At 47.4% G+C, this 23542-nt stretch overlaps 1 protein-coding gene across 1 annotated transcript in view; it reads left to right on the top strand.

Annotated features, from left to right (window-relative positions):
* Window positions 1-23542, top strand: part of LOC138287520 (V-type proton ATPase 116 kDa subunit a 4-like) — a 237330-nt gene that overhangs the window by 58253 nt on the left and 155535 nt on the right. Inside the window, exons 7-9 of the mRNA XM_069227986.1 lie at window positions 3133-3259; window positions 3947-4029; window positions 21957-22050. Of these exons, the coding sequence (XP_069084087.1) occupies window positions 3133-3259; window positions 3947-4029; window positions 21957-22050 (304 nt within the window). The remainder of the gene's footprint in view (window positions 1-3132; window positions 3260-3946; window positions 4030-21956; window positions 22051-23542) is intronic.

The raw sequence follows: 23542 nt of genomic DNA, 5'->3' as shown, positions 1-23542 counted from the left end.
TGAGTGCACTTCCACGTGTCGATGGGGTGCACACACTTCCACTTGTCGCAAGGGTGAGCAGTCTGCCACATGTCGCAGGGGTGAGCAGTCTGCCACATGTCGCAGGGGTGAGCGCACTTCCACGTGTCGCAGGGATGAGTGCACTTCCACGTGTCGCAGTGGTGTGCACACTTCCACATGTCGCAGGGATGAGCGCACTTCCACATGTCACAGCGGTGAGCGCACTTCTACGTGTCGCAGGGATGAGTGCACTTCCACGTTTTGCAGTGGTGTGCGCACTTTCACGTGTTGCAGGGATGAGTGCACTTCCACATGTTACAGTGGTGAGCGCACTTCCACGTATTGCAGGGATGAGTGTACTTCCACATGTCGCAGCGGTGAGCGCACTTCCACATGTTGCAGGGATGAGTGTACTTGCACGTGTCACAGCAGTGAGCGCACTTCCACGTGTTACAGGGATGAGTGCACTTCCACGTGTTGCAGGTATGAGTGCACTTCCGTGTGTCGCGGGGATGAGTGCCTTCCATGTGTCGCAGGGATGAGTGTACTTACACATGTCGCATCGGTGAGCACACTTATACATGTTGCAGCACTGAGCACACTTCCACGCATCGCAGGGATGAGTGCACTTCCATGTGTCGCAGGGATGAGGCCTGTTTTAGGCTCCTAGGTGGAAATATCTAGAAGGGGTACCTGTCTGGCCTTGCTGTTCTCATAGTCTAATGGAGGATTGAGGATCTCTGGCTGGTTACTTATGACACAGGATGCTACGCAGAGGAGGACGAGGACAGGTGGTATGGCATACTTAATGGTGCCATGATGCTGGAGGCAGGGTTTATCAGTCATTGCCCGAGATGGCCCAGAATGCTACTTAAAGCAGGGTTTCTGTCAGGTGGCAGCACAGACTCAGTGTGATGTTGTGATGCTGGCGGCGTCATGGCAGTGACGATAGGAAACAGTGCTGAGAATACTCAATACCTGTGCCCCAGCTTCCACTGGCTATGGGCTCACAGGTGGCAAGGTTCAGCCCAGAGTAACAGAAGTTTTTGATGAAATGTAAAAGGTTGATCTTGCAACCATCTGGTGCTGTTTTCAACGCAGCCTGGCCACCACTGATGGGAAGTGAGGAGCCCTCATAGCTGGACTCTGCCTCTGGCGAAACAAATGCCCCCACAGCAGTCCGGTCTCTGGCCTGGATTGGCTCCCAGACCCTCTGCCAGTGGTAAAGCTCCACGTAATAATTACAGAAAGCATTTTTACTTGCCCACCCTCGTGCAGGGCAGGCCAAACCCCTGATGTTATTAATGAACAGAAGAGTGCAAAGGGTGTTTAAAAAAGACAGTGCTTTGCTAGATCAGTGGCAACAGCACAGAGGTTCTTATCAAGCAACTTAGGGCCTGTGGGTGACTGGTCATTAGCAGAGTAAACCTGCAACTATTTACTAAGTGAGAAACACATACCTCATAAGACAGCGGTAGAGTGCCACACGCTATATTGATCTAAGGATGCTATTCTACTCAAAAGCGTTTTTGAGAAAATTCTTCTGCAAGCGAACTTTTGCAAATGTTATGAATTTTTGCAATCTTCATAAAGTGCAAAGCTTATAAACTTCGCAAAACTGTGCTCGCAAAATTTACATTTCACTAAACAGTTGCCCAATGGCAACAGTTCTTTCAATCCTTTGATGCTTCAAATAGTTATTTGTTGTCATATAAAACACAAATAGCAAGCGACATCACTGTTCAGAAAACCCAGACGCTGTTTCATTCCTTCTTTAGGCGAAAATTACATAGAACACAGTTTAATTAACGCCCCAAGCACAGTGTTTCCCAATCACTGCAGGGAATCAAAACCATTAAAGACAGAAGCCCTGGAAGGCCATTTTTATGGTCTGGCTTCACAGTGCAGCTGTCGCCAGACAATTATGTGAGCATCACTAGAGAGGGACTTTGGCTCCGTCCATATTTTGGGAGTCAGGAGTACATGTTTTGATTGGACAAAGGTTCTGTGATTCTACAAAAAAGTACTTGTGCTCCACAGTTGTGATCATTTTATTTATTTAGCCAGCTGCCTAAGCTTGAACGGTCAGGTGCGCAAACTAGACACTGGAATACTAAAAAGTGTCTTAGATAACTAGATCATTTATGTTGCTTTTCTCTGGCAGCAGCGCAGATGGGAGGAGGGTAGTCATTAACCTACATGGATTTTTAGGTCTGGCTTGAGAGTGCAACTGTCACCTGACCTTTTAACCTGCACCAATATTATTAAACAGTTCTTTGCTTCCACATAAATCCATATCTATTCTCATGCTATTTACGTATAATGCTACAAATTACCATTCAGCAGGTGAAGCCAGACCTGTTGGCATTGCCAATGCTTCTCCTTTATTATTCATGCTATGGATGTCTCCGTACTCTGTCTCCCTAGAAGATAATACATTTTGTTTTATTTTTTTATGGCACTCCATTACCTTAACATTTAAACAAAAATATCTGATATGAGTAAAATTAAGAGTGTATAAAAGAGAATCTTTATTCACCAACTTAGTTTATTTTTCTGAAGCTTGCTCACACACAGTTGTCTGGAGATCGCTCCAAAGAACTGTCCCGCACACTGAATCGAATCGATCATAGATGTTGATTCTCCAAAATCCCAGGCACAGTGGAAGGGAAATCATGCACTCCTTCATCCACAGTGACATCACAGAGTTCACCCCTTGCCCCGCAGTAAGTGCCAGAACAGCCTATTTGCTGCTACGTGACTCTGGAAAGAGCAAGGAGTGCAAACTTAAAAATAGGCAGGGGTCTTATTTTAAGAGTTTTTCTTCAGTTCAGTCTGCAAGACTTTTCAGTCTTGGTGTTACGTTCAAGAAAGGGGACCGGCTATCTGTGATTGTCGTCCTGTTTCCAGAAATAAATTGCTCTTTCGGTGGAACTACTTTAGCCAGAGAGCTTATCATGGCATCCTGAACTGACTGCTCTTCCGGGGCGGACGGAGGGGGGAAGGGGTGCATGAATACATGGCAGAAAAAAGGATCACAAAAGGGCAGACTTTCTGGAATTTTCTCTTATTTTATTTTGGATTTATTTTCTAAATTAAGAAGTTAAGTGGTTGTTATTTTTGCCTTCTCAGGTTTATTGCTGGCGTCATTGGAAGGGAGCGAATGGCCGCCTTTGAGCGTTTGTTGTGGCGGGTCTGTCGTGGAAACATCTACCTGAAGTACGGAGAGCTGGAGACCGCCCTGGAGGACCCGGTGACGGTATGTGTGCACCCCCTTCCAATCATGGCCGCCTCCAGGGATATTCTGCAGCAGCCATATTTTGGCATAGGAAGCCAAGGTACACCTCTGTATGGATGAATGGGTCAGCTGTAGGGATATCATGTAGACATAGACATGTAGACCAAAGGACATGTCTACAGTTCCTTGAGCATGCAGGCATGAAGTATATCTATTTATGTCAACGCATGCAGTGGGTCAGTGCTCGCTCATGAAGCAACAAAGCACAAACAAGACCCCATGGGTGTCCAAGCGCTTTACATAAGAGGTGTTATTACAATACATAAGCAATTTTGTTCCGTTATGTTACATTTATTGAGCACAGGAATTAGGTTGCAGGTTACAAGCAGTCAGACCCTTTGAACAAAGGCAGTTCGGCTAAGATTATCAGGTTGCCCCATATATGCCTTGCTCTGTTTTCTATGATGCTGGGACCTGCTGCCACGTGAGCCTGGCTCGATGACATAGCCTCCAGAGCACCCTGTTTGTCAGCAGTGCGCGTTGAGCTCACTGAGCCATCCTGTAGGTCACACAGGGAAGGGTCTGGCATAAGGTCTTTCAATCCTGCAAGCTAAATGTATCACAGTGGGGAGCTCACACTAGGAACACATTTTATTACAGCAAGTTTTGGGATCTATTCAACAATCTCTTATTTCATTGCCATTTCAGAAAGAGGAGGTGAAGAAGAATGTTTTCATCATTTTCTTCCAAGGGGAGCAACTGCGGCAAAAAATCAAGAAGATCTGCGAAGGGTGAGAGACATCGTCCAAGGATCAGTGGGTGGGACACCTGGCAACCTGTCACTCAAACTCCAACCCGGCCACTGTTTTTAAGTATTGATTCTGCCACTCAGTTCTTGCTTTTAAAGTTTTATTTTGATTTTTATTGACGTTGTACCAAAACACAGTACAGCATCCACACCTACATTCACACCCGCTTTAACAATCATTGGCGAAGCCCACAGGTCTGCACTTCCTCTGTTTGAACAGCATAGGTGCACGGGGTCTCCGCTGGACCCCATTCACTGCCCTGTGTTAATTGTCCCACCAGTGTCTCACCACTTGAGTGGGACCCTGAATGTCTCCTTGCAATCTAACTGGCTCTCAGGACCACTGACACAGGTTATTGACGATCATCAAAGATCTTCCAGATGATCTGACATGCCTGTCAAGCTACCGCCCTGTGTTCAAGCTTCAGCAGCTTGGAAGCTTGGGGCGAGGGCGGTGGTACCACGGCTTCAGAGCTTCATGGAAGACTTGCATGATCCCATCCAGGCAGGCTTTGCGGCACTGAGGCAGCAGGGACCACTATTCTAGATGACCTGAGGCTTGAACAAGATGTTGGTGGTGTCGTGCCGTGAGCTTGTTGGATGTATCAGCAGCCTTTGACACCGTTGACAATTTGATCCCTGTGCACAAACGAACGAGGCATCACCTGGCTCGGAGGTGCACTGAGACAGTTTTGAATGATAGATACCGAGCAGTGGGAGCCCACTTATTTTTATGTTACATTTTTTAGCATCACTTTCTTTTTAGACTAAAAAGAGGTGCCTTTAAGCCTCAACTCTGTTCCCTGCTGTTGTTAACTCCGTTCTCTTACCTGAATAAACTCATCCTCATATTTGGCATGAAACTGTGCAACTGTGCTGATGATGATTCAGGCTAGAACCATTGCTAGAAGCAGTGCTTAAAAATTGAGCCTGTGGTTTCCGGTGCGGGACACCAGCACCTATTTTTGAGGGTCTGCACTTATTTTTCTGCATCAGGCAATTACTGGGAGAAAAAGACACATATGGGAAAGATGGAGGAAAGAAAGACAGAAAAGCAACACAAAGGGAGAAAGCAGAAAGCAGCAAGAGTGAGCTGAAGGGGCAGGGAGTGGCTGTAAATGGATTAAAAAGGCCCCAGATGGCTTTAGGATTACGCTGCCTCAGTATTCTGTGCTCGCACTTTTAAATGCAGCAGCCACGTGTTTCAGAGGAGAGCTTTGGGCACCAGCACATTTTTGTTTACAAATTAACCACTGGCTAGAAGATTCATGTCACGACCTCTCCAACTACATGATCACCATTGCTGATTGGCAAGAAACAAATTAACATGCACTGACTAAAATAGTATTTTCCATATACAACGTTCTTATGAAATAAAACATGTGATATATCATGGTTCAATGCACCTTTGAGATGTAAGATAGTCCCTCAGGTATTACGGTGCAAGCACTACTGAGGAGGTGGAATGGTACACCAAATAGCCTGTAGTGAGAGAGAAACTCTACTCTGGGCAAAGCCAAAGTCCTGTAACAATAACAATAGGTAGAGCAGACAGCTGCTCCGTAGAGCCAGACCTAAAACAAATGTCTGCATATCAGAGATTTTAATTATTAGTGTATCTACTATATCAGACCTGGAGCAAATGTTGCCTTGATTCAATTATTGTCTGCCCCCTCAGGAAGAGACAGCAAAGAATCGAGAGATATGTATTCATGCAGACCTGTATATGGTTACTCAGATGTCCAAGACACGCTTTTCTGTCCTAGGTTCTGAGGAGAATCTTCCCTCTTCTGAATCACCCCTGAAGGGTGAAGGCTACTTTGAAGTTGGCTTTTCACAGTGATGATACCAGCAGTGCTAATCTTGGGACTTACAGGGTAATGGATGACCAAACTATGCAGCACAGTTCAGTCAATTAAGCATCAAGAACAAGCAAGTTATGCGACATGAGCAGTATATGTGATGGCAGTATTATTTCACTAGAACAAAACTGTCACCTCATTAGCACTCGGTAACCCATGAATACAGCAATTCAACTGAAAGGTGGCCAGTCCTTTGCAAATGATCTGACATTGTACAGCACCATGTGCAGCCCTATTATTAGTAACATTTGATCAGATTGAGCTGAAATCAATATTATGTTTTGTGAAATTTGCAAGCTATGCAATAGATGGTGGATTATGTTGCAAGCGCAGTAACTGCATTTTTATGTGGAAAATGCCTCAGAGTCGCATCATTTCATAATAAGTTATTTTTCAGCACTGGAAAGCTGTAAGTATGGTTTTGAATGGCTGGCGGCTAAAAGTAGTAACCAAATTAAAATGCTCAACAATAGTTACACCTAAATCATATGTGGATGGTAAAATGGATTACATGCCTTTGGTTCCCTGACAACATCACAGAAGTGTCATCACATTGCATTTATTTCAATAAGGGCAATGTATGATTGTAGGAGGCTGGACTGGCTTGTAGTGAGTACCAAGGGGTACTTGCACCTTGCACCAGGCCCAGTTATCCCTTATTAGTGTATAGGGTGTCTAGCAGCTTAGGCTGATAGATAATGGTAGCTTAGCAGAGCAGCTTAGGCTGAACTAGGAGACGTGTGAAGCTACTACAGTACCACTTAGTGTCATATGCCCAATATCATAAGAAAACACAATACACAGTTATACTAAAAATAAAGGTACTTTATTTTTATGACAATATGCCAAAGTATCTTAGAGTGTACCCTCAGTGAGAGGATAGGAAATATACACAAGATATATATACACAATAGCAAAAATATGCAGTATAGTCTTAGAAAACAGTGCAAACAATGTATAGTTACAATAGGATGCAATGGGGAAACATAGGGATAGGGGCAACACAAACCATATACTCCAAAAGTGGAATGCGAACCACGAATGGACCCCAAACCTATGTGACCTTGTAGAGGGTCGCTGGGACTATTAGAAAATAGTGAGAGTTAGAAAAATAACCCTCCCCAAGACCCTGAAAAGTGAGTGCAAAGTGCACTAAAGTTCCCCTAAGGACAAAAGAGTCGTGTTAGAGGAATAATGCAGGAAAGACACAAACCAGCAATGCAACAACTGTGGATTTCCAATCTAGGGTACCTGTGGAACAAGGGGACCAAGTCCAAAAGTCACAAGCAAGTCGGAGATGGGCAGATGCCCAGGAAATGCCAGCTGCGGGTGCAAAGAAGCTTCGACTGGACAGAAGAAGCTGAGGTTTCTACAGGAACGAAAAGGGCTAGAGACTTCCCCTTTGGTGGACGGATCCCTCTCGCCTTGGAGAGTCGTGCAGAAGTGTTTTCCCGCCGGAAGGACGCCAACAAGCCTTGCTACCCGCAAATCGTGCGTTTGGCGTTTTTGGACGCTGCTGGGGCCCAGGAGGGACCAGGAGGTCGCAAATTGGACCTGAAGAGAGAGGGGATGTCGAGCAAGACAAAGAGCCCTCACTGAAGCAGGTAGCACCCGGAGAAGTGCCAGAAACAGGCACTACGAGGATGCGTGAAACGGTGCTCGCCGAAGTTGCACAAAGGAGTCCCACGTCGCCGGAGACCAACTTAGAAAGTCGTGCAATGCAGGTTAGAGTGCTGTGGACCCAGGCTTGGCTGTGCACAAAGGATTTCCGCCGGAAGTGCACAGGGACCGGAGTAGCTGCAAAGTCGCGGTTCCCAGCAATGCAGCCCAGCGAGGTGAGGCAAGGACTTACCTCCACCAAACTTGGGCTGAAGAGTCACTGGACTGTGGGGGTCAATGGACAGCGTCGCTGGATTCGAGGGACCTCGCTCGTCGTGCTGAGAGGAGACCCAAGGGACCGGTAATGCAGCTTTTTGGTGCCTGCGGGTGCAGGGGGAAGATTCCGTCGACCCACGGGAGATTTCTTCGGAGCTTCTGGTGCAGAGAGGAGGCAGACTACCCCCACAGCATGCACAAGCAGGAAAACAGTCGAGAAGGCGGCAGGATCAGCGTTACAGAGTTGCAGTAGTCGTCTTTGCTACTATGTTGCAGGTTTGCAGGCTTCCAGCGCGGTCAGCGGTCGTTTCCTTATCAGAAGGTGAAGAGAGAGATGCAGAGGAACTCGGCTGAGCTCATGCATTCGTTATCTAAAGTTTCCCCAGAGACAGAGACCCTAAATAGCAAGAAAAGAGGGTTTGGCTACTTAGGAGAGAGGATAGGCTACTAACACCTGAAGGAGCCTATCAGCAGGAGTCTCTGACGTCACCTGGTGGCACTGGCCACTCAGAGCAGTCCAGTGTGCCAGCAGCACCTCTGTTTCCAAGATGGCAGAGGTCTGGAGCACACTAGAGGAGCTCTGGACACCTCCCAGGGGAGGTGCAGGTCAGGGGAGTGGTCACTCCCCTTTCCTTTGTCCAGTTTCGCGCCAGAGCAGGGGCTAAGGGGTCCCTGAACCGGTGTAGACTGGCTTATGCAGAATTGGGCATCTCTGTGCCCAACAAAGCATTTCCAGAGGCTGGGGGAGGCTACTCCTCCCCTGCCTTCACACCATTTTCCAAAGGGAGAGGGTGTCACACCCTCTCTCAGAGGAAGTTCTTTGTTCTGGCATCCTGGGCCAGGCCTGGCTGGACCCCAGGAGGGCAGCTGCCTGTCTGAGGGGTTGGCAGCAGCAGCAGCTGCAGTGAAACCCCAGGAAGGGCAGTTTGGCAGTACCAGGGTCTTTGCTACAGACCACTGGGATCATGGGATTGTGCCAACTATGCCAGGATGGTATAGAGGGGGCAATTCCATGATCATAGACATGTTACATGGCCATATTCGGAGTTACCATGGTGAAGCTACATATAGGTAGTGACCTATATGTAGTGCACGCGTGTAATGGTGTCCCCGCACTCACAAAGTTCAGGGAATTGGCTCTGAACAATGTGGGGGCACCTTGGCTAGTGCCAGGGTGCCCTCACACTAAGTAACTTTGCACCTAACCTTTACCAGGTAAAGGTTAGACATATAGGTGACTTATAAGTTACTTAAGTGCAGTGAAAAATGGCTGTGAAATAACGTGGACGTTATTTCACTCAGGCTGCAGTGGCAGGCCTGTGTAAGAATTGTCAGAGCTCCCTATGGGTGGCAAAAGAAATGCTGCAGCCCATAGGGATCTCCTGGAACCCCAATACCCTGGGTACCTCAGTACCATATACTAGGGAATTATAAGGGTGTTCCAGTAAGCCAATGTAAATTGGTAAAAATTGGTCACTAGCCTGTTAGTGACAATTTGAAAGTAATGAGAGAGCATAACCACTGAGGTTCTGGTTAGCAGAGCCTCAGTGAGACAGTTAGGCACCACAGAGGGAACATATACATGCACACCTATGAGCACTGGGGCCCTGTGTGACAGGGTCCCAGTGACACATACATATAGGCCACAAACCTATGAGCACTGGGGTCCTGACCAGCAGGATCCCAGTGACACATAACAAACATACTGAAAACATAGTGTTTTCACTATGAGCACTGAGGCCTGGCTATCAGGATCCCAGTGAGACAGTGAATACAGTGACAAACACCCTGACATACACTCACAAACAGGCCAAAAGTGGGGGTAACAAGGCTAGAAAGAGGCTACCTTCTCACACAACCCCCCCCCAAACGAAGGACAATAAGGCTAACCTTGGCCAGTTGAGACTTTATTGTCTAAGTGGTGATAAGTAGAGAGTAGCTCTGCAATAGACTGGTTACTCCCTTTATCATCCACTATATGGTTACTTCCCTGTGGGGATGTAAACCACCCTGTTTGAAGTTTTTTAGCTAACCAACAATGTGAAGATGTATTTTCAGAGTTTCTATCAGTAAGTTTTAGTTTAGAGCAGTGGGAATTATCCACTGAACCTATTTGTAATGATGGAAATGCCAGACAGGGATGCTGTCTCAGTAAAGCCGTAGCTGGGCAAAAACTTTGTCCATTTGGCTGGAAGAGAGAACAGGGATGCTGTTTCTCTTGAGTTGGAGCAGGGCAGGGATGCTGTCCTATGAGCTCCACACTAGGGCAGGGATGCTGTCCTAAGTGTTGTGAGGCAGTACAGGGTTTCTGCACTAAAGTTTCTCTGGGAGGGTTGGAGGGATGCTCCATGTTAACTAAAATGGTGCTCTTTTTGTCACCAATGTTAGTTATCCCACAGAGAGGTACTTCTACCTCAGGGAGTCCAGCTATGCCAGCTGATGATTCCCTTGGAACAGGTGCCACCCCAGGAGAGGTTTCTCCCACCACAGGAATGGTATCCTGAATGGTAGGGTGGTTAGGGGATACTGTGATACCCTTTTTACCTGTTGATGGAGAGGGATCCTGAGTTTTCAGGCCTTCTCTCCTTTGCTTTTTCATTTCAGTAGAAATGAGAGGGAACAATTCCTCAGGGATGCCCAGCATGGCTGCATGGGCATAAAACTCTACATCAGCCCAACCTGAGGCCTCTAGGTCATTACCTAAGAGACAGTCTACAGGTAAGCTAGGTGATACCACCACCTGCTTAGGGCCAGTAACTCCACCCCAACTAAACTGAATTATAGCTAAGGGAAGAAACTTAGTGGAGTTATGGACATCAATAATCTTATACTGTTGTCCAATGATGTGTTGTTCAGGAGGCACTAGGTTTTCAGTCACCAAAGTGAAACTGGCACCTGTGTCCCTGTAGGCCAAGGCCTCAACACCATTTATTTAAACTGTCTGCCTGTACTTATCCATTGTAAGGGGACAAGCAGCCAGTGTGGCAAGGCCAATGCCACTAGGTGTGACAGAAACTGTCTTGGGACTGATTACATCAGTTTCCACTATGGACCCATAAGTGAACCCAACTACACCCTTTGCTTGACTGTTGCCAGCAGTCCCACCACTAGTACCACTACTGCTAGGGGCACTAGAGCTTGATGTATTAGTGGTGGTAGGCTCAGGGGGTTTACCTGGACAGGACTTATCCCCTGGCCTATGGCCTCTGTTTTTACACACAAAGCACCAAGGCTTTTTAATGTGTGCAGGTTGAGAAGAAGAGGAAGAATTAGTTTTATCCCCACCCTCTGAAGAGTGTTTAAGATTTGAAGTGGGATCTTTGGTTTTACCCTTATCCCCATGCTTATCTTGAGATTTTTTACCATCTTTCTTCTTATTGCCATCTTTGTCACCCCCTGTATGAACTTTTCTGTTCACCCTTGTTCTGACCCATTTGTCTGCCTTCTTTCCCAATTCTTGGGGAGAGGTCAGATCAGAGTCTACCAGGTACTGGTGCAACAAATCAGACACACAATTATTAAGTATATGCTCTCTCAGGATTGTGTTATACAGGCTTTCATAATCAGTAACTTTACTGCCATGTAACCACCCCTCCAAGGCCTTCACTGAATGGTCAATGAAATCAACCCAGTCTTGTGAAGACTCCTTTTTGGTCTCTCTGAACTTTATCCTGTACTGTTCAGTGGTTAAGCCATAACCATCCAGGAGTGCATTCTTAAGAACTGTAAAATTATTGGCATCATTTTCTTTCACAGTAAGGAGCCTATCCCTACCTTTTCCACTAAATGATAGCCATAGGATAGCAGCCCACTGCCTTTGAGGGACATCCTGTACAACACAGGCCCTCTCAAGTGCAGCAAACCACTTGTTAATGTCATCCCCCTCCTTATAAGGGGGAACTATCTTGTGCAGATTCCTGGAATCATGCTCTTTTGCAGGATGACTATGGGGAATACTGCTGCTGCCACCATGGGTATATAAACCCAACTTCTGTCTTTCCTTCTCTAATTCAAAAGACTGTCTATCCAAATCCAGCTGTTGCTTTTTAAGCTTCAGTCTGGTTTGTTCCACCCTCAACTTATTGAGTTCCCTCTCTAACATTCTGTCATCAGGGTTGGTGGGAGGGACATTTCTAGAAACAGAGCTATGATGGGAATGAACAGAAGGAGACCTGTCCCTTACAGAAGCCAACTTAACAGCTTGGTTTACAGAAACATTACTACCAGTATGGTGAGAATAAATGCTTTTGCTATGATGTGAGACAACACTATTTATTTGGTGTGGCTCATCATCATTACCATCTATGCTAGATTGTCTAGTAATGGGCAGGCTATGAAGTTTCTTTCCTGAATCTTTTCCTGGGGGAGTCCCTGAATCAGATTGGGAACTATTAGGTACTTTTTCAACAGATGGGGCACCTATGGCCTTATCCTGTTCTCTAAGCATGTTAATTAACAGTTCCAAGGCAGGATTCTTCCCTACACTCAAACCTCTCTCTATACAGAGACTCCTTGCTCTTTTCCAGCTAAGGTTGTCATATGCAAGTTTGGACAGATCAACACTTTGGCCTGTGCCAGACATTTTTTTAGAGAGAGTTAAAGTGATAGAGAAAGAGACAAAAGTTTTCAGAACTTTTTGGAAAGACAGAAAAAAAACTTTTTAAACTTTTAAGAACTTTTTGAAAGTTTAGGAGTACTTTTCAGCACTTAGAAAAGAGTGAAAAGAGGAAATGCAAAACTTTTTGGCTATGTGTATATACACTGACCTTGTTTTGTATATTTTTCTCTTATGAAAAGTACAATGACAAGAGTGGTAAGTAGTCTCAAGCACTTATCCCACCACTGCACAACCAATGTAGGAGGCTGGACTGGCTTGTAGTGAGTACCAAGGGGTACTTGCACCTTGCACCAGGCCCAGTTATCCCTTATTAGTGTATAGGGTGTCTAGCAGCTTAGGCTGATAGATAATGGTAGCTTAGCAGAGCAGCTTAGGCTGAACTAGGAGACGTGTGAAGCTACTACAGTACCACTTAGTGTCATATGCCCAATATCATAAGAAAACACAATACACAGTTATACTAAAAATAAAGGTACTTTATTTTTATGACAATATGCCAAAGTATCTTAGAGTGTACCCTCAGTGAGAGGATAGGAAATATACACAAGATATATATACACAATAGCAAAAATATGCAGTATAGTCTTAGAAAACAGTGCAAACAATGTATAGTTACAATAGGATGCAATGGGGAAACATAGGGATAGGGGCAACACAAACCATATACTCCAAAAGTGGAATGCGAACCACGAATGGACCCCAAACCTATGTGACCTTGTAGAGGGTCGCTGGGACTATTAGAAAATAGTGAGAGTTAGAAAAATAACCCTCCCCAAGACCCTGAAAAGTGAGTGCAAAGTGCACTAAAGTTCCCCTAAGGACAAAAGAGTCGTGTTAGAGGAATAATGCAGGAAAGGCACAAACCAGCAATGCAACAACTGTGGATTTCCAATCTAGGGTACCTGTGGAACAAGGGGACCAAGTCCAAAAGTCACAAGCAAGTCGGAGATGGGCAGATGCCCAGGAAATGCCAGCTGTGGGTGCAAAGAAGCTTCTACTGGACAGAAGAAGCTGAGGTTTCTACAGGAACGAAAAGGGCTAGAGACTTCCCCTTTGGTGGACGGATCCCTCTCGCCTTGGAGAGTCGTGCAGAAGTGTTTTCCCGCCGGAAGGGCGCCAACAAGCCTTGCTACCCGCAAATCGTGCGTTTGGCGTTTTTGGACGCTGCTGGGGCCCAGGAGGGACCAGGAGGTCGCAAATTGGACCTGAAGAGAGAGGGGACGTCGAGCAAGACAAAGAGCCCTCACTGAAGCAGGTAGCACCCGGAGAAGTGCCAGAAACAGGCACTACGAGGATGCGTGAAACGGTGCTCGCCGAAGTTGCACAAAGGAGTCCCACGTCGCCGGAGACCAACTTAGAAAGTCGTGCAATGCAGGTTAGAGTGCCGTGGACCCAGGCTTGGCTGTGCACAAAGGATTTCCGCCGGAAGTGCACAGGGACCGGAGTAGCTGCAAAGTCGCGGTTCCCAGCAATGCAGCCCAGCGAGGTGAGGCAAGGACTTACCTCCACCAAACTTGGGCTGAAGAGTCACTGGACTGTGGGGGTCACTTGGACAGCGTCGCTGGATTCGAGGGACCTCGCTCGTCGTGCTGAGAGGAGACCCAAGGGACCGGTAATGCAGCTTTTTGGTGCCTGCGGGTGCAGGGGGAAGATTCCGTCGACCCACGGGAGATTTCTTCGGAGCTTCTGGTGCAGAGAGGAGGCAGACTACCCCCACAGCATGCACAAGCAGGAAAACAGTCGAGAAGGCGGCAGGATCAGCGTTACAGAGTTGCAGTAGTCGTCTTTGCTACTATGTTGCAGGTTTGCAGGCTTCCAGCGCGGTCAGCGGTCGTTTCCTTATCAGAAGGTGAAGAGAGAGATGCAGAGGAACTCGGCTGAGCTCATGCATTCGTTATCTAAAGTTTCCCCAGAGACAGAGACCCTAAATAGCCAGAAAAGAGGGTTTGGCTACTTAGGAGAGAGGATAGGCTACTAACACCTGAAGGAGCCTATCAGCAGGAGTCTCTGACGTCACCTGGTGGCACTGGCCACTCAGAGCAGTCCAGTGTGCCAGCAGCACCTCTGTTTCCAAGATGGCAGAGGTCTGGAGCACACTGGAGGAGCTCTGGACACCTCCCAGGGGAGGTGCAGGTCAGGGGAGTGGTCACTCCCCTTTCCTTTGTCCAGTTTCGCGCCAGAGCAGGGGCTAAGGGGTCCCTGAACCGGTGTAGACTGGCTTATGCAGAATTGGGCACCTCTGTGCCCAACAAAGCATTTCCAGAGGCTGGGGGAGGCTACTCCTCCCCTGCCTTCACACCATTTTCCAAAGGGAGAGGGTGTCACACCCTCTCTCAGAGGAAGTTCTTTGTTCTGCCATCCTGGGCCAGGCCTGGCTGGACCCCAGGAGGGCAGCTGCCTGTCTGAGGGGTTGGCAGCAGCAGCAGCTGCAGTGAAACCCCAGGAAGGGCAGTTTGGCAGTACCAGGGTCTGTGCTACAGACCACTGGGATCATGGGATTGTGCCAACTATGCCAGGATGGTATAGAGGGGGCAATTCCATGATCATAGACATGTTACATGGCCATATTCGGAGTTACCATGGTGAAGCTACATATAGGTAGTGACCTATATGTAGTGCACGCATGTAATGGTGTCCCCGCACTCACAAAGTTCAGGGAATTGGCTCTGAACAATGTGGGGGCACCTTGGCTAGTGCCAGGGTGCCCTCACACTAAGTAACTTTGCACCTAACCTTTACCAGGTAAAGGTTAGACATATAGGTGACTTATAAATTACTTAAGTGCAGTGAAAAATGGCTGTGAAATAACGTGGACGTTATTTCACTCAGGCTGCAGTGGCAGGCCTGTGTAAGAATTGTCAGAGCTCCCTATGGGTGGCAAAAGAAATGCTGCAGCCCATAGGGATCTCCTGGAACCCCAATACCCTGGGTACCTCAGTACCATATACTAGGGAATTATAAGGGTGTTCCAGTAAGCCAATGTAAATTGGTAAAAATTGGTCACTAGCCTGTTAGTGACAATTTGAAAGTAATGAGAGAGCATAACCACTGAGGTTCTGGTTAGCAGAGCCTCAGTGAGACAGTTAGGCACCACAGAGGGAACATATACATGCACACCTATGAGCACTGGGGCCCTGTGTGACAGGGTCCCAGTGACACATACATATAGGCCACAAACCTATGAGCACTGGGGTCCTGACCAGCAGGATCCCAGTGACACATAACAAACATACTGAAAACATAGTGTTTTCACTATGAGCACTGAGGCCTGGCTATCAGGATCCCAGTGAGACAGTGAAAACAGTGACAAACACCCTGACATACACTCACAAACAGGCCAAAAGTGGGGGTAACAAGGCTAGAAAGAGGCTACCTTCTCACAATGATGACAGACACACTTGCATAGATACTAAAATCGTCAGGAGCTAGATGCATACTTGCTTTTAAAAGATCAGGACCAGATTGGTTAAATCACAGATGTTATGCCTGGCAGCTTTTTGGCATGTCTCCCCTGTCTTTTTGCCTTCTGACTTCCTGTTTTTATGGTATACTGGGCTCTGTTTTTGCTGGTTTATTGTCTTTGCACACTTTACCACTGCTAATCAGTGCTAAAGTTCAAGTGCTCCATATAAAAATTGGACTGTTGATTGGCTTATCCATGGTTGGCATATTTGATTTACTGGTATGTCCCTAGTCAAGAGCACCTGGTGTGCCTAGGGCCTGTAAATCAAATGCTATTAGTGGGCAAGCAGCACTGATTTGCCACCCACATGAGTAGCCCTGTGAACATGTCTCAGACCTGCCACTACAGTGTCTGTGTGTGCAGTTTTAAACTGCCAGTTCGACCTGGCAAGTATACCCACTTACAAGGCCCCAACCTTCCCTTTTTCTACATGTAAGGCACCCCTAAGGTAGGCCCTAGGTAGCCCCAAGTGTAGGGTGCAGTGTATGTTAAAGGTAGGACATGTATTGATGTGTTTTACATATCCTAACAGTGAAATACTGTCAGATGTGTTTTTTGCTGTTGCAAGGCCTATCTCTCTCATAGGTTAATATGAGAGCTGCCTTTAATTATCCTTAAAGTGCAGTTTCCCTTTGAGAGCAGATAGAAATGTGGAGTTTGGGGTCTCTGAACTCACAATTTAAAAATAACCCTTTTGGTAAAGGTGTTTTTTAAATTGTTTGTTTGAAAATGCCACTTTTAGAAAGTGGGCATTTTCTTGCTTAAACCATTCTGTGCCTCTGCCTGTTTGTGTATTCCACTTCTGGGTCAGACTGACAGTTGGGCTGTTGTGAATTCCCTCTAGACAGTGACACAAAGGGAGCTGGTTTGTAGCATGCATATCCTGATGGGCCATCTTGGTTAGAGTAGAAGGAGGTGTAGCAGGCTGTGCGTGCCCTCACACAATGCAGTCTCCAACCCCCTGGAGTGTGTCTAGGCCCAGGCCTGGGCAAGGGCTGGCTTGAAAAAAAGAGACCTTCCTTTGAAGTATGCCTACTTCAAAGGCAGAAAGGGGTATACGTAGTGGACCCAAAACCACAGACTTTTAGAATCTTCCTGGAACCAGGAGGAACCTCTGCCAAGGAAAAGAGCTGAAGAGCTGTAGGAGGAGTACTGCCCCTTTGCTATGTTGCTTTGCTGGATTGGCCTGCAGTTGCTGTTTCTGCCTTAAAAGAGAGCAACGGGTGAACTTTGCTGTGTATCCTGCTTGAGAAAGTTCTCCAAGGGCTAGGAGTAGAGCTTGCCTCCTGTTTGAAGTCTCAGGGACACTAAAGACTTCAGTTTAACCTGTGTACAGCACTGGGAACTGTGTGTTTTGTGCTGTTCAAGAGGAAAAGCCACTGCAATGCCGCCAACGTCGCTGCAGGCCTGCACCGTGACCTGCTGCTGCCGCACAGAGTGACAGTGCCCCACTTCGCACCGCAACCCTGGTCTCACCGGCACCGCCATCTGCCGGCGCCACTGCGCCGCTGCGTGCACTGCAACCCGTGGGTCCCGCACTCTGGCATCGCCTTCCACACATCGCAGCCTGGGCATCCCTGATGATGATACTGCTGCTGACACCGGCGCACCGTAGCCGGGGGACACTGCTTGTGAGGCATACAATGTACAGACCCGTCCTGCACCGCAGCCCTGACCCACTGACGCAAGTACCATTGACTCCTGTGCCATCAACAGACATCCCTGTCTGCACTGCGACCTGTGGACACCGCACGGAGCCCGTCCCGCACCGCCGACTTGGGCCTACTGACGACAGCGCTTCAGCAACGACTATGCCGCTACCTGCACTGTGACCTTGTAACACCACATGTTGCACCGCCCCGCTTCACACCGCAGCCCTGGTCTCACCGAGGCTGCTGGACGCCGTCACCAAGCCACTGCCTGCACCGCGGGCACCACACATCACATTGTCCCTCTTCGCACCGCAGCCCCGACACCATCCATGCCAGCGTTCCTGACTGTAGGAAAGTACCATCTTGCCTGGCATGTTACCCCCATTTTTCACTGTATATATGTTGTTTTAGTTGTATGTCTCACCGGGACCCTGCCAGCCAGGGCCCCAGTGCTCATAAGTGTGCCCTGTATGTGTTACCTGTGCTATGACTAACTGTCTCACTGAGGATCTGCTATCCAGAACCTCAGTGGTTATGCTCTCTCATTTCTTTCCAAATTGTCACTAACAGGCTAGTGACCAATTTCACCAATTTACATTGGCATACTGGAAAACCCTTATAATTCCCTAGTATATGGTACTGAGGTACCCAGGGTATTGGGGTTCCAGGAGATCCCTATGGGCTGCAGCATTTCTATTGCCACCCATAGGGAGCTCTGACAATTCTTACACAGGCCTTACACTGCAGCCTGAGTGAAATAACGTCCACGTTATTTCACAGCCATTTACCACTGCACTTAAGTAACTTATAAGTCACCTATATTTCTAACCTTTACCTGGTAAAGGTTGGGTGCTAAGTTACTTAGTGTGTGGGCACCCTGGCACTAGCCAAAGTGCCCCCACATTGTTCAGGGCAAATTCCCCGGACTTTGTGAGTGCGGGGACACCATTACACGCGTGCACTACACATAGGTCACTACCTATGTGTAGCTTCACAATGGTAACTCCGAATATGGCCATGTAACATGTCTATGATCATGGAATTGCCCCCTCAATGCCATCCTGGCATTGTTGGCACAATCCCATGATCCCAAGGGTCTCTAGCACAGACCCGGGTACTGCCAAACTGCCTTTTCAGGGGTTCCACTGCAGCTGCTGCTGCTGCCAACCCCTCAGACAGGTTTCTGCCCTCCTGGGGTCCAGCCAGGCTTGGCCCAGGAAGGCAGAACAAAGGACTTCCTCAGAGAGAGGGTGTTACACCCTCTCCCTTTGGAAAAAGGAGTTAAGGCAGGGGAGGAATAGCCTCCCCCAGCCTCTGGAAATGCTTTGATGGGCACAGATGGTGCCCATTTCTGCATAAGCCAGTCTACACCGGTTCAGGGACCCCTCAGCCCTGCTCTGGCGCGAAACTGGACAAAGTAAAGGGGAGTGACCACTCCCCTGACCTGCACCTCCCCTGGGAGGTGCCCAGAGCTCCTCCAGTGTGCTCCAGACCTCTGCCATCTTGGAAACAGAGGTGCTGCTGGCACACTGGACTGCTCTGAGTGGCCAGGGCCAGCAGGTGACATCAGAGACTCCTTCTGATAGGCTCCTTCAGGTGTTGCTAGCATATCCTCTCTCCTAAGTAGCCAACCCCTCTTTTCTGGCTATGTAGGGTCTCTGCTTTGGGGAATTCCTTAGATAATGAATGCAAGAGCTCATCAGAGTTCCTCTGCATCTCTCTCTTCACCTTCTGCCAAGGAATCGACTGCTGACCGCGCTGGAAGCCTGCAAAACTGCAACAAAGTAGCAAAGACGACTACTGCAACCTTGTAACGCTGATCCTGCCGCCTTCTCGACTGTTTTCCTGGTGGTGCATGCTGTGGGGGTAGTCTGCCTCCTCTCTGCACTAGAAGCTCCGAAGAAATCTCCCGTGGGTCGACGGAATCTTCCTCCTGCAACCGCAGGCACCGAAGAACTGCTTCACCGGTCCTCTGGGTCTCCTCTCAGCACGACGAGCGAGGTCCCTTGAACTCAGCAACTCTGTCCAAGTGACTCCCACAGTCCAGTGACTCTTCAGTCCAAGTTTGGTGGAGGTAAGTCCTTGCCTCCCCACGCTAGACTGCATTGCTGGGAACCGCGTGTTTTGCAGCTACTCCGGCTCCTGTGCACTTTTCCAGGATTTCCTTTGTGCACAGCCAATCCTGGGTCCACGGCACTCTAACCTGCATTGCACGACCTCCTGAGTTGTCCTCCGGCGGCGTGGGACTCTCTTGTGCAACTTCGGGTGAGCACCGTTTCACTCCACTTCGTAGTGCCTGTTCCGGCACTTCTGCGGGTGCTGCTTGCTTCTGAGAGGGCTCCTTGTCTTGCTGGGCGCCCCCTCTGTCCCCTCACGCAATTGGCGACATCCTGGTCCCTCCTGGGCCACAGCAGCATCCAAAAACCCTAACCGCGAGCTTTGCAGCTAGCAAGGCTTGTTTGCGGTCTTTCTGCGGGAAAACACTTCTGCACGACTCTTCACGGCGTGGGACATCCATCCTCCAAAGGGGAAGTTTCTAGCCCTTGTCGTTCTTGCAGAATCCTCAGCTTCTACTATCTGGTGGCAGCTTCTTTGCACCCACAGCTGGCATTTCCTGGGCATCTGCCCACTCCCGACTTGATCGTGACTTTTGGACTTGGTCCCCTTGTTCCACAGGTACTCTACTCTCGTCTGGAAATCCATCGTTGTTGCATTGCTGGTATTGGTCTTTCCTGCAGAATTTCCCTATCACGACTTCTGTGCTCTTTGGGGAACTTCAGTGCACTTTGCACTCACTTTTCAGGGTCTTGGGGTGGGCTATTTTTTTAACCCTCACTGTTTTCTTACAGTTCCAGCGACCCTCTACAAGGTCACATAGGTTTGGGGTCCATTCGTGGTTCGCATTCCACTTCTAGAGTATATGGTTTGTGTTGCCCCTATCCCTATGTGCCCCCATTGCATCCTATTGTGACTATACATTGTTTGCACTGTTTTCTATTGCTATTACTGCATATTTTGGTATTGTGTACATATATCTTGTGTATATTTGCTATCCTCATACTGAGGGTACTCACTGAGAGACTTTGGCATATTGTCATAAAAATAAAGTACCTCTATTTTTAGTATATCTGTGTATTGTGTTTTCTTATGATATTGTGCAAGTGACACTAGTGGTACTGTAGGAGCTTCACTCGTCTCCTAGTTCAGCCTAAGCTGCTCTGCTAAGCTACCATTATCTATCAGCGTAAGCTGCTAGACACCCTATACACTAATAAGGGATACCTGGGCCTGGTGTAAGGTGTAAGTACCCCTTGGTACTCACTACAAGCCAGTCCAGCCTCCTACACTGACTTCATCAGCCCAGAGTCCGATCAGCAAGCGTGTAACTTCACGGGCCCGACAACCACCGGAACCGACACCACAATGCCAACGATGCCGCTCTTTGGATCTCATCGCGAGGATCACAGTACCCTGCAATTCCAAAGGTACTGTTTGCAGGTCTTCCCGATACTGTCGCTGGTTCGCGATGCTGCGGCTGGCCTGAACTTTTGGTTTTGTTGATCACGACGCCGTGATAATCCCAGGTGGAGCTATCGACTTCAAGAAACTGTATTTTTAAGTTAATTCTCCTGCAAAATTCATATCTTTATTACTGTATGTATGTTGGATTTTTCTTGTTTTGGTCTAATTTTGGTCTTGTTTTACATAGATAAATATTGGCTATTTTTCTGAAACTGGTGTGGTGTCCTTTTTTAGTGTTTTCACTGTATTACTGTGTGTTATGTGCAAATGCTTTACACACTGCTTCTGAGATAAGCCTGACTGCTTGTGCCAAGCTACCAAGGGGGCGAGCAGGGTTTATCTGAGCAGGTATCTCCCTTAGCCTGACTAGAGTGAGGGTCCCTACTTGGACATGGTGCAAACCGACTGTCAACTAGAGACGTAATTTCTTACAACAGGTATTGCAAAACAGTCCACAGGCACTTTAAGCAGCAACTTCAGGAACACAGCTGCAGCTCCTAATTCCTACCTTCCACCTGTGTACTGTATCATTAGTTGTATGTAGATGTATTACTGTTATAACTGGGTAGATGGCTTGGTGGTAACACCAATTGGGATATAATAGGGTTTAGAGCTCATAAACTAGGAAACTGGGGTTTAGCACTAGGCACATAAGCCCTGATATTGCCTTTATAGTGATGTATGCCAAGATTCTCTCTCTTCATTAGAGTGGGGAACAGAAGTGGCTATCTCATCAGATTTCATTCAAACATTGCTCAATGAGGGCTGTCAACCACTGTTGACCAGGCCGGGTTCAACAAGTTTCTTCACTTGTCAGAGAAGACATCCCATGGTCACCATCCTTGGTCTGTGGGTGTTGTCTACGCACTGTCAGAGTGAGTCTTATTCTGTGTTTCTTTGTACTTCCTCCTTCAATAGCTTCCGTGCTACGTTGTACGCCTGCCCGGAGTCTGTGACGGAACGCCGTGAGATGGCTGCGGGAGTGAACACCAGGATTGAAGACTTAAACACGGTAAGAGCTGTATAGAATACCATTTAGGAAATACTGGTGAAGTGACTCAAATCTGTGGTAACGTTATATGATAGGAACATAGGGACTATTCGCTAGCTGTCATTATGAAGTCGTTACAGGGGGCTTGTTAACTGGACATAGAGCATCTCAGGCAGGTTGTGGACAAAGCTGTGAAAGTGCTTTTCCTAAAAAAATAAAAACATCCAAAAAATATTCCTGGGCTTAATTATATACTATTACATTTCTGTGCCTTGGAATATTAGGTGAAAAAAGTGTGACATGTGGTGAGAAACAACATAACGTAAAGACCTGTGGAAACCCTTTCTTGCACACACTCAGTTCCCCGAGCAGCACCTTTCTGTCACCATCAAGCTCTCATTATGTCTGATCCATCTCTTTCCTGCCCCGCTCCCCATCAGAACTTTAGATATTTCTGCATTATCCTGTCTATTTCTCAACACAACTTTCCAGCCATGTCTCTTGTCAGGATTTTCTAACCTGGGCCCAGCTTCTCCATGAGGTCTTTGGGACCCATTTCCTTGATTGTTGTCTCCACAACCAACCCCATTCATAGCCACACTACCTCCTTATCCCCCTATATCCTTGCTAAATAAGACGTGGCACATTGAGTTATCTCTGAGGCTTTCTTTAGTGTTTATGCTGCCACCTCACAAATCCAAATGCCGTTAAACCCTGTCTCACATCACCTCACCCCTCTTACCACCGTCATCTTCTATAGGCACTCCTGGGTAAGCAAAAGCTAATAGTGGACACAAAACAAGGGGAAAGGAAATGGACAAATGAATACAACATCTCTTCCCTTTTCAGAGGAACTAGTACCTTACACTGTTCTTTAACCATACAGGAAGACCCACATTACGGAGTTTGCCTCCATCCAAACTGCTAGGGTCAGCAAACTCATCAGTATTGTCTGATCTTTTGTTTGACCTGTCATCATTTACATTGCTTTTATTCTCCCTGTGATGTCTAACCTCTACCTCATACTGTGATTCTGTTTCATTGGCTTACACATTTCCCATCATTGCATCTCCCTGACAAACTTGCGTTGGTGCAGAACTAGTAACCTGGGACTGATTAAATTAACCACTTTTGGAGCATCTCACCACTGACCATCTCCTCAAGAGAAAAGCAGAACCTCTCAGTTCATTCATGTGGAATGGTTTGGAGTACTTACTTCCACGTGTCTTCAGCTCAGGTCACCTGATTCTCCTGTACAAACCGATTGTCACTTTCACTTCAGTCGTAGCATTAAATGAGAGATTCTGATTCCTTATTTCACTCTGTTTACTTTGCACAGTTTTTACTCAACACACTCACTTTCTCTGAGCATGTCTTTACTTCCCCCTTTTCACACATTTTCACCCAAATGGACTTAACTTGCTAACAACTGCTCACTCTTCCTCCTAACAGCTCCAATAGAGTGTTGTCAGTCGTATGATGGGATGTAGTATGAAACAACCAAAAGCTTGTT

This window comes from Pleurodeles waltl, chromosome 4_1 (assembly GCF_031143425.1).
Source record: "Pleurodeles waltl isolate 20211129_DDA chromosome 4_1, aPleWal1.hap1.20221129, whole genome shotgun sequence".
In the NCBI taxonomy this organism is placed as follows: domain Eukaryota; kingdom Metazoa; phylum Chordata; class Amphibia; order Caudata; family Salamandridae; genus Pleurodeles; species Pleurodeles waltl.
Note: the sequence above shows the minus strand (reverse complement) of the source record. Positions and strands in the feature narration are given on the sequence as shown.